General features: G+C 45.0%; 1 protein-coding gene across 17 annotated transcripts in view; it reads right to left on the bottom strand.

The window, feature by feature from the left end:
- Positions 1–12,882, bottom strand: part of OGFOD3 (2-oxoglutarate and iron dependent oxygenase domain containing 3) — a 452,864-nt gene that overhangs the window by 427,175 nt on the left and 12,807 nt on the right. For all 17 annotated transcript variants that reach the window (XR_008849651.1, XR_008849649.1, XR_008849652.1 and 14 more), the window contains exon 3: positions 6,407–6,482. Coding sequence is in view for 5 of the 17 variants with exons in the window: in XM_056550515.1 (XP_056406490.1) it covers positions 6,407–6,482 (76 nt within the window). In the remaining 12 variants the exon portion in view is untranslated. The remainder of the gene's footprint in view (positions 1–6,406; positions 6,483–12,882) is intronic.

Raw genomic sequence — 12,882 nt, 5'->3', positions numbered from 1 at the left:
CGTAGGAAAAGAAAAGTCTTTAAATCAACTGATGCCAGAAAGTTCTACAGATTTGTAAATTTCTTCTATGTATTACTTAAAGGAGTAGTCCAGTGGTGACTCAGTGGTTAACAACTTATCCCCTATCTTAAGGATAGGGGATAAGTTGCAGATCGCGGGGGGTCCGACTGCTGGGGCTCCCTGCGATCTCCTGTACGGAGCCCCGACAGCCCGCGGGAAGGGGGTGTGTTGACCTCCGCACGAAGCGGCGGCCGACACGCCCCCTCAATACAACTCTATGGCAGAGCCGAAACGCTGCCTTCGGCAATCTCCGACTCTGCCATTGAGATGTATTGAGGGGGCGTGTCGGCCGCCGCTTCGTGTGGGGGTCAACACCCGCTATCAGGCCGGAGAGCCGGGGCCCAGTACAGAGAGATTGCAGGGGGCCCCAGCGGTCGGACCCCCCACGATCTCAAACTTATCCCCTATCCTTAGGATAGGGGATACGTTTTTCACCACTGGACTACCCCTTTAACAGCTGCTGTATACTACACAGGAAGTTGTGTAGTTCTTTTCAGTCTGACCACAGTGCTCTCTGCTGACATCTCTGTCCATGTCAGGAACTGTCCAGAGCAGGAGAGGTTTGCTATGGGGATTTTCTCCTGCTCTGGACAGCTCCTGACACGGACAGAGGTGTCAGCAGAGAGCACTGTGGTCAGACAGAAAAGAACTGCACAACTTCCTCCAGAGCAGTGGTCTTCAACCTGCGGACCTCCAGATGTTGCAAAACTACAACTCCCAGCATGCCCGGACAGCCAACGGCTGTCCGGGCATGCTGGGAGTTGTAGTTATGCAACATCTGGAGGTCCGCAGGTTGAAGACCACTGCTCTAGAGCATACAGCAGCTGATAAGTACTGGAAGGATTAAGATTTTAATACAGAAGTAGTTTACAAATCTGTATAACTTTCTGGCATCAGTTGATTTGAAAACAATTTTTTTCCATGGAGTACCCCTTTAACCTCTTAAGGACTCAGGGTTTTTCAGTTTTTGCACTTTCGTTTTTTCCTCCTTACCTTTTAAAAATCATAACCCTTTCAATTTTCCACCTAAAAATCCATATTATGGCTTATTTTTTGCATCGCCAATTCTACTTTGCAGTGACATTAGTCATTTTACACAAAAAATGCACGACGAAACGGGAAAAAAAATCATTGTGCGACAAAATCGAAGAAAAACACAATTTTGTAACTTTTGGGGGCTTCCGTTTCTACGCAGTGCATATTTCGGTAAAAATGACACCTTATCTTTATTCTGTAGGTCCATACGGTTAAAATGATCCCCTACTTATATAGGTTTGATTTTGTCGTACTTCTGGGAAAAATCATAACTACATGCAGGAAAATGTATACGTTTAAAAATGTCATTTTCTGACCCCTATAAACCCCCTTTTTTATTTTTCCACGTACAGGGCGGTATGAGGGCTCATTTTTTGTGCCGTGATCTGAAGTTTTTATCGGTATGATTTTTGTTTTGATCAGACTTTTTGATCACTTTTTATTCATTTTTTAAGGATATAAAAAGTGACCAAAAATGCGCTCTTTTTGACTTTGGAATTTTTTTGCCCGTACGCCATTGACCGTGCGGTTTAATTAATTATACATTTTTATAGTTCGGACATTTACGCACGCGGCGATACCACATATGTTTATTTTTATTTTTTTTTACACTGTTTTATTTTTTTTTATGGGAAAAGGGGGGTGATTCAAACTTTTATTAGGGAAGGGGTTAAATGACCTTTATTAACACTTTTTTTTTTACTTTTTTTTTGCAGTGTTATAGGTCCCATAGGAGCTATCAATATATGTCCTGCGTCGTTAAGGGGTTAAAAGGAGTACAGATTTTTCGAGCTTTCCACTCCGAGACTCCTATAGATAGTAAAACCTGACAAGAGGAGCATTAGAGGCAAGGGAAGAGAGCAGGGGCTATGCATTTATATGAAGCTTGGGTAGGTGACTGATCAGCATCACAGCTACTATAAATGGTTGTCGTACCATACTGGGCCGAGCTGTAGGTTTCAATCAGATTCAGAAGCATAAGTAACATAGGGGGTTTTAATAGCAAAACAAACCATTACAGCCAGTAATCGACCAGGGCAATTTCCCAGTAGCTCCTTGGAGACACCGTAGTTATAACCATGAGTCTGGTCTCCAGTAAGACGTACATCCTGCTGTGTGATCTAGCTCTGCAATTATATTCAATATCATGGATGTAACGTACAGCTCCGCTGCAGGAAAATCTTCATAATTATTATATCCGACGCTTAATGTCCTGCTCCGCGTGTCTGCGATTGCTGTAGCGCAGAGTTGTCGGTCAAATCCATCAGATTCGAGATGTATTCAAGCAAATGCCACATATTATACTCAAATAGCAAAGCAAGGGATGAAGAATGTTAGAGGATCCCCTCCATCTAGTAGATTGACCTCCGCTGAATTTCAGAGCCGCAGCAATTCATCGTCATGGCATAGATTCCACTAGTAAGGACGCTACCAGAGAATAGAGCTTGGAGCGGTATGGGCAAATGTGTGTATCGCGGTATTTTTCTAACTTATGGCGGTTCTACGGTATATAACGGTATTCCCCCCCAACCCCCAAAATTAATTATTAGCCCAGCGCTGCGCTGTCCCCATCGGGGTACTACTCACGTCACCCGCAAGCGCTGCTCTCCTCGTCCTCCTGTTTGTTGCGGCTGCCGGCGCTGATACTCTATACTGTATCCCTATGTCCGGGCTGCAAAAGGTAAACAAAAATAAACTTTAACACATGTTCCTGCGTTGGCCTTACGCTCTACCTGGGGACGTGAACGTCGGACAGCCGTCAGCCTATCACCGGCCGCAGCGATGTTCCGCCTCGGCCGATGATAGGCTGAGCCCACTGTCATGTAAGAAGCCGGCCGAGGCGGAACATCGCTGCGGCCGGTGATAGCCTGACGGCTGTCCGACGTTCCATTCCCTGGAAGCTGGTCCAGACCGATGGGGAAGGCGAGTTAAAGTTTATTTTGTTTACCTTTTGCAGCCCAGGCATAAGGGTACAGTATAGAGCAGTGGTCTACAACCTGCGGACCTCCAGATGTTGCAAAACTACAACTCCCAGCATGCCCGGACAGCCGTTGGCTGTCCGGGCATGCTGGGAGTTGTAGTTTTTCAACATCTGGAGGTTGAAGACCACTAGTATAGAGTGTCAGCGCCGGCGGCCGCAACAAACAGGAGGACGAGGAGGGTAGCGCTTGCGGGTGACGTGAGTAGTACCCCGATGGGGACAGCGCAGCGCTGATAATTAATTGGGGGGGGGGGGGGGCAGAACAGCGCTCACGGGTCACATATGATTAGTTTGTGGACAGTTAGTTAGGGGACAGCGCAGCGCTGGGCTGATAATTCATTCATTCCCGAGGGGGAGGGGCCAAACCGGTATTGAGTTATGGGGAAAAATTCATATCGTGCAGCACAAAAATTTCGCTATTCGGTATGAACCGGTACACCGCTCAGCCCCACCAGAGAGGTGAGTTGTATGAAATACGCCTGTTTGGCCAAGCATGCACCCTTGCGATGAAGCTTGGAGGAGTATAAGGTGGATAAGTAAGTGTGTGGTCCACTTTAGATGGACCATTAGGAAATTACGTCATCCCTGACAAAATGTAAATCTTGAAAGAGAAAATGGTAGCGGGTGTGCTCAATCTGTCGGGTGGTCCGAGAATCCAGTACGGTGCGGACCCCTAATGGCTACAACGGGTTTGGCAAGCAAAAGTGATTAACAAAGTATTAAAACAAAATGGGTGTACTGGTTCTCAAGGACATGTGCGGGCGCGGGGATAAATAGTAAAATAATGAACGTGTAAAAATGGTATAATAAAGATTTTATAACAATTGATGGATTTGTGGTAATAAGGATATATGTGTGAAAAAAGCCTAAAAATGCCCAAAAGTATAAAGGAAGTAGTGACTGTGAGTTTTAAAACAGCGCCCCACTAACCTGGCGGTATCCCCGGATATGTGTCAGTAGAATCTGCATCAGCGCCTACACCGGCGCGCACACGACTAGCGCTGAAGAAGTGGGCACATTTGCAAGGTGCTCCAGCGCTTCTCAGACACATTGAGAACAACTACTTATGATACATCCCGTGGAGCATTAACCTTTCATATGTTGGACATCTATTTTTGGAAGGGTTTGGCTGCTATTTTGTGCAAGTAATTCTTAAAGTAATTATAATATACTGTGTAACACCGGGGTGGATTGCCGGCATGACATCCAAAAATAGGAAAAAGTGAGGATTAAACAAAAATAAGTACATAACTAATATAGATAAAGCAAGATCGTACATATAATAGTAAGTAAGATCTTTAAATCACTGTCTATGTCAGTGTTTACCAACCAGGGTGCCTCTCCAGCTGTTGCAAAACTACAACTCCCAGCATGCCCGGACAGCCAAAGGCTGTCCGGGCATGCTGGGAGTTGTAATTTTGCAACAGCTGGAGGCAACCTGGTTGGGAAACGCTGGTCTATGTAGAGGACAGGAGCTTCTTCAGGGTCCTGTACAGTACACGCAATGTCCTAAAAAAGTAACATGGAGCCGCCCTCACCTGGGTACAAAGGAGCAGCTAACTGTGGTACAGGTAAAGAGTACAGAACATGTCATACCTCCCTATACTGTAGGGGGCGCTACCAGACACCAGTCAGTGCATACACTTCAGTAATACAGATAAAGAGTACAGAACATGTCATACCTCCCTATACTGTAGGGGGCGCTACCAGACACCAGTCAGTGCATACACTTCAGTAATACAGGTAAAGAGTACAGAACATGTAATACCACCCTGTACTGTAGGGGGCGCTACCAGACACCAGACAGTGCATGCACTTCAGTAATACTGGTAAAGAGTACAGAACATGTAATACCTCCCTGTACTGTAGGGGGCGCTACCAGACACAGTGCATGCACTTCAATAAGGGTGCATGCATACTACGTTTCTTAAGATACGGGACGGTATACGGTTGGGGAGAGGGGGGCGGAGAGTTGGGGGCGGGGCAACCGCACGCTGCCGTATGCGGTCCCGTATCTAATGTATTTCAATGAGCGACCAGAGTGAAACGCTGCCTCCGGTTGGCTCCGTTTTGCCCCGTATACGGTTTCCCGACCGGACCTAAAAACGCTGTTGACTTCGTTCGTAGGTCCGGTCGGGAAACCGTATACGGGCCAAAACGGAGCCGACCGGACCTACGGAGGCAGCGTTTCACTCCGGTCGCTCATTGAAATACATTAGATACGGGACCGCATACGGCTGCGTGCGGTTGCCCCGCCCCCGACTCTCCGCCCCCTCTCCCCAGCCGTATACGGTCCCGTATCTTAAGAAACGTAAAGTGCATGCACCCTAATACAGGTAAAGAGTAGTACCGAACATGTAATACCTCCTTGTACTGTAGGGGGCGCTACCAGACACCAGTCAGTGCATGCACTTCAGTAATACAGATAAAGAGTACACATGTAATAACCCCCTGTACTGTAGGGGGCGCTACCAGACACCAGTCAGTGCATGCACTTCAGTAATACAGGTAAAGAGTACAGAACATGTAATACCTCTCTGTACTGTAGAGGGCGCTGCCAGACACCAGTCAGTGCATGCACTTCAGTAATACAGGTAAAGAGTAGTACAGAACATGTAATACCTCACTTTTACTGTAGGGGGCGCTACCAGACATCAATCAGTGCATGCACTTCAGTAATACAGGTAAAGAGTAGTACAGAACATGTAATACCTCACTTTTACTGTAGGGGGCGCTACCAGACATCAATCAGTGCATGCACTTCAGTAATACAGGTAAAGAGTAGTACAGAACATGTAATACCTCACTTTTACTGTAGGGGGCGCTACCAGACATCAATCAGTGCATGCACTTCAGTAATACAGGGGTTTTACCAGTAAAATGCCCATTCTGATTGGTCAGTTCTTGCAGCCATTGACATGTTTCACAGATCTGGACTGTCTGTAGCATTGTATGTTGAGTCTGGTTTCAAGTTACAATGGACCAGAAAAGACCACTGTATGTTGAAACTATTGTATGTTGAGGCCATTGTAAGTTGAGGGATGACTGTATAGAATATTGTTCCACCTTAGGCGTTGTTTCTCCCTCCCTAAACATGTCTCTGTAGCAGCGATCTCCAAATTACGGAACTTCCCAGATGTTCAACTCCCAGCAGTTGTCTGTCTGGGCAAGCTGGGAGTTGTAGTTTTGCAACATCTGGGAGGTCCACAGTTTGGAGACCACTGATATGGAGATATGGTTGGGAAGGGAATAACACTGGTAAGTGTTGTTCAATCGTCTCACTAACTTCTAAAGGATCTAGGTTCTGTATGGGGAAGAATCAGACTGTACCTCAACATCCTCTTGGCCTCCTCTTGGGTTATCACAGCGTCTGTCACCGCTCGCCCACATTTCACTGGGGTGCACCCTTGAAGAAGAAAAAATAAAGGCGTTATTCTATGCGCCAAAACAATTCCGATAAACAATTATTAAATCATATAAAGTACAACGCGTACGGCCAGTCAATTGTATCAAAAATAACCTTTAATTTTCAATTAGGAAGGGGAAAAAAACAACCCCTGCGGCGCAGCGTACAGCCGCTTTATCGAGCCCTGGGGTGACGCCACTTATCTCAGTAGCATTTACATTCGCTTCCATGATAATTATTTTTTTGTTTTTTCCTGGCAGCTACTGAAAGTTTACATATTTTTAGACAGAGGATGTGGGCGGCTAAAATAGCGCTTCAGCATCCAAAAAAAAAAAACACACGTAATGGCCTTGTAAATAATCAATGGAGGGTTTTAATCCCATTACCGACCAGGTGTTTGCAGCTGTTCGTCCGGGACCCATCCTCCCCCCCCTGCCCGATGAGACCGACCGCCGCTTAATAACCACCCAGAAGGCATGAAAGGAACGGTGAATTCTCATGAAATCAGAACAGATGTAATTAATTTCCAGCCGTCACGAGACGTTTTGTGGATCTTGCCAAGAATGTTCTGACGGTAAGGAGAGGGGGTCCCCGCGGGCTGTGCCGCTAAATAGTGTATGAAATGGCTGCCCCTGTTCTGCTGTCAGGTCTTCATTTCCCCCGCCGGCCCTTAGGCGTTACTACAGAAGCGGTGACCGATCGTGACACCGCGATGGGACCGGCATCAGAAGAACAGACACAAGTCGGCCCCTTCCAACTGAGGAAGTGTTCGGTTAGTCCTGGCAATCGTCCCCGTTTCTGGCTCTTTGCAGCTTAAGACACTGGATTGAAACAAAGATGTTTGTGCTTGATGACAACAGCAGTATACAGATAGAGCTGGAGGGGAGGTGTATAACTACTATATATGTCCTGATCCTATAGAGATAGAAGCAGCAGTATATAGATAGAGCTGGGTGGATAGGTGTATTAATACTGTATATCCTGATCCCATAGAGATAGCAGCAGTATACAGATAGAGCTGGATGGGAGGTGTATAACTACTATATATTCCAATCTCATAGAGAAAGCAGCAGCAGTATACAGATAGAGCTGGAAGGGAGGGGTATAACTACCATATATCCCAATCCCATAGAGATAGCAGCAGTATACATTTAGAGCTGGAGGGGGGGGGGGTATATAACTACTACATATCCTGATCCCATAGAGAAAGCAGCAATTGTATATAGATAGAGCTGGGAGGGGAGTTGTCTGGTAGCTGCCAGGAAGAAGTCTGGTAGGTGATGATGCAATCCTGTAGTTCACAGGAACCCAGGACTGACTACCTATATCTGACACATTAAACACTGTGATTTTCTGGGGGTCAGACTGGTGATCACATGACCCAGTTACTGACATGAAAAGCATAGATGCAGCTGAGCTGGAGTAAAACAAGTGGTGCTGTATGACTAGTCATGGCAAGTGTGCATGATATGGGGGGGAAAACAAACAAACAGAGAGTGCTTCTTAATACACTATTTGTACTAAGCTCCCCCTAGAGGAGGATCAGAATCTTATCGTTTAACTCTACAGCTGTGCTGGGGATTTGGAGCTCTGTATCGGACAATGATGTAAGAGCTGGACATCACTTTAATCTCAGCATCCCCAGGCGATTCATCATCTTTGTTGTGCAGACGTCCCTTCCGCTCCTATTATTAACCAGTGTTTTCTTTCCAGAAATAACAGTCTGCCGTCCTCCTCTCATTAATCTTACCAGATCCCGACCTAATAATCCACAGCGCTGCCGTACAATCCAATAAATGTGACATGGGGAAAATACGCTGCAATAATCCTCGCATGAGAAAGCAAGTCTGTCACGCAGCCAGCGAGGAGCCATGAAAAACCTGCCGCTGCGTCTCCACAACATTCACTTTTAATATTTGCCATCTGGATGACAAAAATAAAAATGGGATATTTTCGGAGGCCCCTATTGCTAGTACCGGCTGTAATAAGGGGAACAGGGAGACACAATGCGCAAGGCTGGGGACCGCAACATCACGTGGGATTCTATACATTGTACAGAGAGGAGCTTTATCTCATCCTGCAGGAAGATAATGGTATAAATAGAGCAGAAGACCAAAAGCTGCCCTATGTCTATGGCCTGCTTAAGGCTGGGGCTACACACGGGTGGTGCCTGAGCTGCACTCACTATTCTGCTGGTGGAGTCCACGACTACATACATTACATTACTTATCCTGTACTGATCCTGAGTTATATCCTGTATTATACTCCAGAGCTGTACTCACTACTCTGCTGGTGGGGTCACTGTGTACATACATTACATTACTTATCCTGTACTGATCCTGAGTTATATCCTGTATTATACTCCAGAGCTGTACTCACTATTCTGCTGGTGAGGTCACTGTGTACATACATTACTTATTCTGTACTGATCCTGAGTTATATCCTGTATTATACTCCAGAGCTGTACTCACTATTCTGCTGGTGAGGTCACTGTGTACATACATTACATTACTTATCCTGTACTGATCCTGAGTTATATCCTGTATTATACTCCAGAGCTGTACTCACTATTCTGCTGGTGAGGTCACTGTGTACATACATTACATTACTTATCCTGTACTGATCCTGAGTTATATCCTGTATTATACTCCAGAGCTGTACTCACTATTCTGCTGGTGAGGTCACTGTGTACATACATTACATTACTTATCCTGTACTGATCCTGAGTTATATCCTGTATTATACTCCAGAGCTGTACTCACTATTCTGCTGGTGAGGTCACTGTGTACATACATTACATTACTTATCCTGTACTGATCCTGAGTTATATCCTGTATTATACTCCAGAGCTGTACTCACTATTCTGCTGGTGGGATCACTGTACCTACATTACATTACTTATCCTGTACTGATCCTGAGTTATATCCTGTATTATACCCCAGAGCTGTACTCACTATTCTGCTGGTGAGGTCACTGTGTACATACATTACATTACTTATCCTGTACTGATCCTGAGTTATATCCTGTATTATACTCCAGAGCTGTACTCACTATTCTGCTGGTGAGGTCACTGTGTACATACATTACATTACTTATCCTGTTCTGATCCTGAGTTATATCCTGTATTATACTCCAGAGCTGCACTCACTATTCTGCTGGTGGGGTCACTGTGTATTTATTTTATTTATATAGCGCCTACAGATTCCGCAGCGCTTACAATTATGGGGTACAAACAATGACAAGTATCAGACATAAAATTACACAATAACTATTCAAACAAGAGGTGTGGGGATATATTGGGGATATGTTGGAGGTATGTTGGGCGTATGTTGGGGGCATGTTGGGGGCATGTTGGGGGCATGTTGGGGGCATGTTGGGGGCATGTTGGGGGCATGTTGGGGGCATGTTGGGGGCATGTTGGGGGCATGTTGGGGGCATGTTGGGGATATGTTGGGGATATGTTGAGGCCAATTAGAGACTGTTATAGGCCTGTCTGAAGAGATGTGTTTTTAGGCCCCATTTGAAACTATGGATGTTGTTGTTGAGTCTGAGGGATTGAGGGACAGCATTCCAGAGAACCGGTGCAGCACGAGTGAAGTCTTGGAGACGGGAGTGAGAAGTTCGGATTATAGAAGATGTTAGTGTGAGGTCATTAGCAGATCAGAGAGAACATGTAGGATGGTAGACAGAGATGAGAGAGGAGATGTAAGGAGGTGCAGCATTGTGGAGAGCTTTGTGTGTGAGATTGAGGATTTTGTACTGTATTCTGGACTGAATTGGTAACCAGTGTAGTGACTGGCACAGGGAGGAGGCGTCGGTGTAGCGGCTGGAGAGGAAGATGAGTCTGGCTGCGGCATTAAGGATGGACTGGAATGGAGAGAGTTTGGAGAAAGGAAGGTCTATTAGTAAAGAGTTACAGTAGTCGAGGCGGGAGGGAATCAAAGCAATAATGAGAGTTTTTGCAGTTTCAGTAGTGAGAAACGGGCGGATTCTGGAAATGTTTTTGAGATGCAGGTGACAAGAACGTGAAAGAGACTGAATATGGGGAGTGAAAGACAGATCAGAGTCAAGTATAACTCCAAGACAGCGAGTCTGCTGCCCGGGAGTTATGGTAGTACCACATACCGAGATGGAAATGTCAGGGGTAGGTACAGTATCAGTTGATGGAGAAAAGACAAGAAGTTCTGTTTTAGAAAGATTTAGTTTCAGATATAAAGAAGACATGATGTCTGAGACAGAAGAGAGACGGTCACTGGTATTCTGTAGGAGTGCAGGGGGGATGTCTGAGACAGCAGAGAGACAGTCACTGGTATTCTGTAGGAGTGCAGGGGGGATGTTGGTGGAGGAGGTATAGAGTTGGGTGTCATCAGCGTAGAGGTGGTACTGGAAACCAAATCTACTGATTGTTTTTCCAATGGGGGATGTGTAGAGTGAAAAGAGTAGAGCACCCCGAACCAAACCCTGGGGAACCCCGACAGCAAGGGGAAGAGGAGAAGATATCCTGTATAATATCCTGTATTATACTCCAGAGCTGTACTCACTATTCTGCTGGTGAGGTCACTGTGTACATACATTACATTACTTATCCTGTACTGATCCTGAGTTATATCCTGTATTATACTCCAGAGCTGTACTCACTATTCTGCTGGTGAGGTCACTGTGTACATACATTACATTACTTATCCTGTACTGATCCTGAGTTATATCCTGTATTATACTCCAGAGCTGTACTCACTATTCTGCTGGTGAGGTCACTGTGTACATACATTACATTACTTATCCTGTACTGATCCTGAGTTATGTCCGGTATTATACTCCAGAGCTGTACTCACTATTCTGCTGGTGAGGTCACTGTGTACATACATTACATTACTTATCCTGTACTGATCCTGAGTTATATCCTGTATTACACTCCAGAGCTGTACTCACTATTCTGCTGGTGAGATCACTGTGTACATACATTACATTACTTATCCTGTACTGATCCTGAGTAATATCCTGTATTATACTCCAGAGCTGTACTCATTATTCTGCTGGTGAGGTCACTGTGTACATACATTACATTACTTATCCTGTACTGATCCTGAGTTATATCCTGTATTATACTCCAGAGCTGTACTCACTATTCTGCTGGTGAGGTCACTGTGTACATACATTACATTACTTATCCTGTACTGATCCTGAGTAATATCCTGTATTATACTCCAGAGCTGTACTCATTATTCTGCTGGTGAGGTCACTGTGTACATTACATTACTTATCCTGTACTGATCCTGAGTTATGTCCTGTATTATACTCCACTTTCTCTTTATCCCTCTACCTTATTTGTGTTTCAGTCTTCACTGTTGTTCTAGAATTTTATTCACAAGCCAAAAAGCTTGTGATGAATGAGAGTATGGATTCTATCAGATTATCAGTATGTGCCGCGGCATCTGTAACCACAATCTATGGTCCCCTGAGCCCCATGTTATTCAGGCTCTTCATGCACAACCAACCACAAGGACGTCTCTCCATTATTATTGATAGTCAGGTCCTCCTCCTGCAATGCAGAATCAGTAACGCATTAAATGCAATACTGAGTAACACAGAATAGCTTCCCCCCCTCCCTCCTGCTTCCTGTAAAAGCCGCTGTCACGTCTGAAGGTATAAAATGTTACTACAGCAGCGATTTCTCCAAGAACAAATTGTTTCTCCGCCGTTCAGAATCCATCACACGAGACGCGATCTGCTGAGAGGTGTTCGCAGTCCACTCCCTCCGGCCGTAATAAGGACTCCTCTGCGGTCTCCTCTGCGCTGATGGTGCATTAGCTCCCCCTTCTGGAGCAAATGTTTATTACAATGCAGTCATCATTTTATCGGTACAGGATGGGAATACGTCTGAAATACGGATGAAACATCATCAGTATGTCAGAGGTATTTTACCCGTATTTTGTACATTAAATACAGAAGAGCTGCCTTTAAAAGGGGACTCCGGTGGAAAACTTTTTTTTAATTAACTGGTGCCAGAAAGTTAAACACATTTGTAAATTACTTCTATTAAAAAAAATCTTAATCCTTCTAGTACTTATTAGCTGCTGAATACTATATAGGAAACTCTTTTCTTTTTGGAACACAGTGCTCTCTGCTGACATCTCTGTCCATTTTAGGAACTGTCCAGAGCAGCATATGTTTGCTATGGGGATTTTCTCCTACTCTGGACAGTTCCTAAAATGGACAGAGATGTCAGCAGAGAGCTCTGTGTTCCAAAAAGAAAATAATTTCCTCTGTAGTATTCAGCAGCTAATAAGTAGTGGAAAGATTAAGATTTTTTCATAGAAGTTATTTGCAAATCCGTTTAACTTTCTGGAACCAGTTGATAAAGAAAAAAAAAGTTTTCCACCGGAGTACCCCTTTAATAGAC

The sequence above is a fragment of the Hyla sarda genome, chromosome 13, assembly GCF_029499605.1.
Source record: "Hyla sarda isolate aHylSar1 chromosome 13, aHylSar1.hap1, whole genome shotgun sequence".
NCBI classification, from domain to species: domain Eukaryota; kingdom Metazoa; phylum Chordata; class Amphibia; order Anura; family Hylidae; genus Hyla; species Hyla sarda.
The sequence above is the reverse complement of the archived record's forward strand: the minus strand, read 5'-3'. Positions and strand labels throughout refer to the sequence as shown.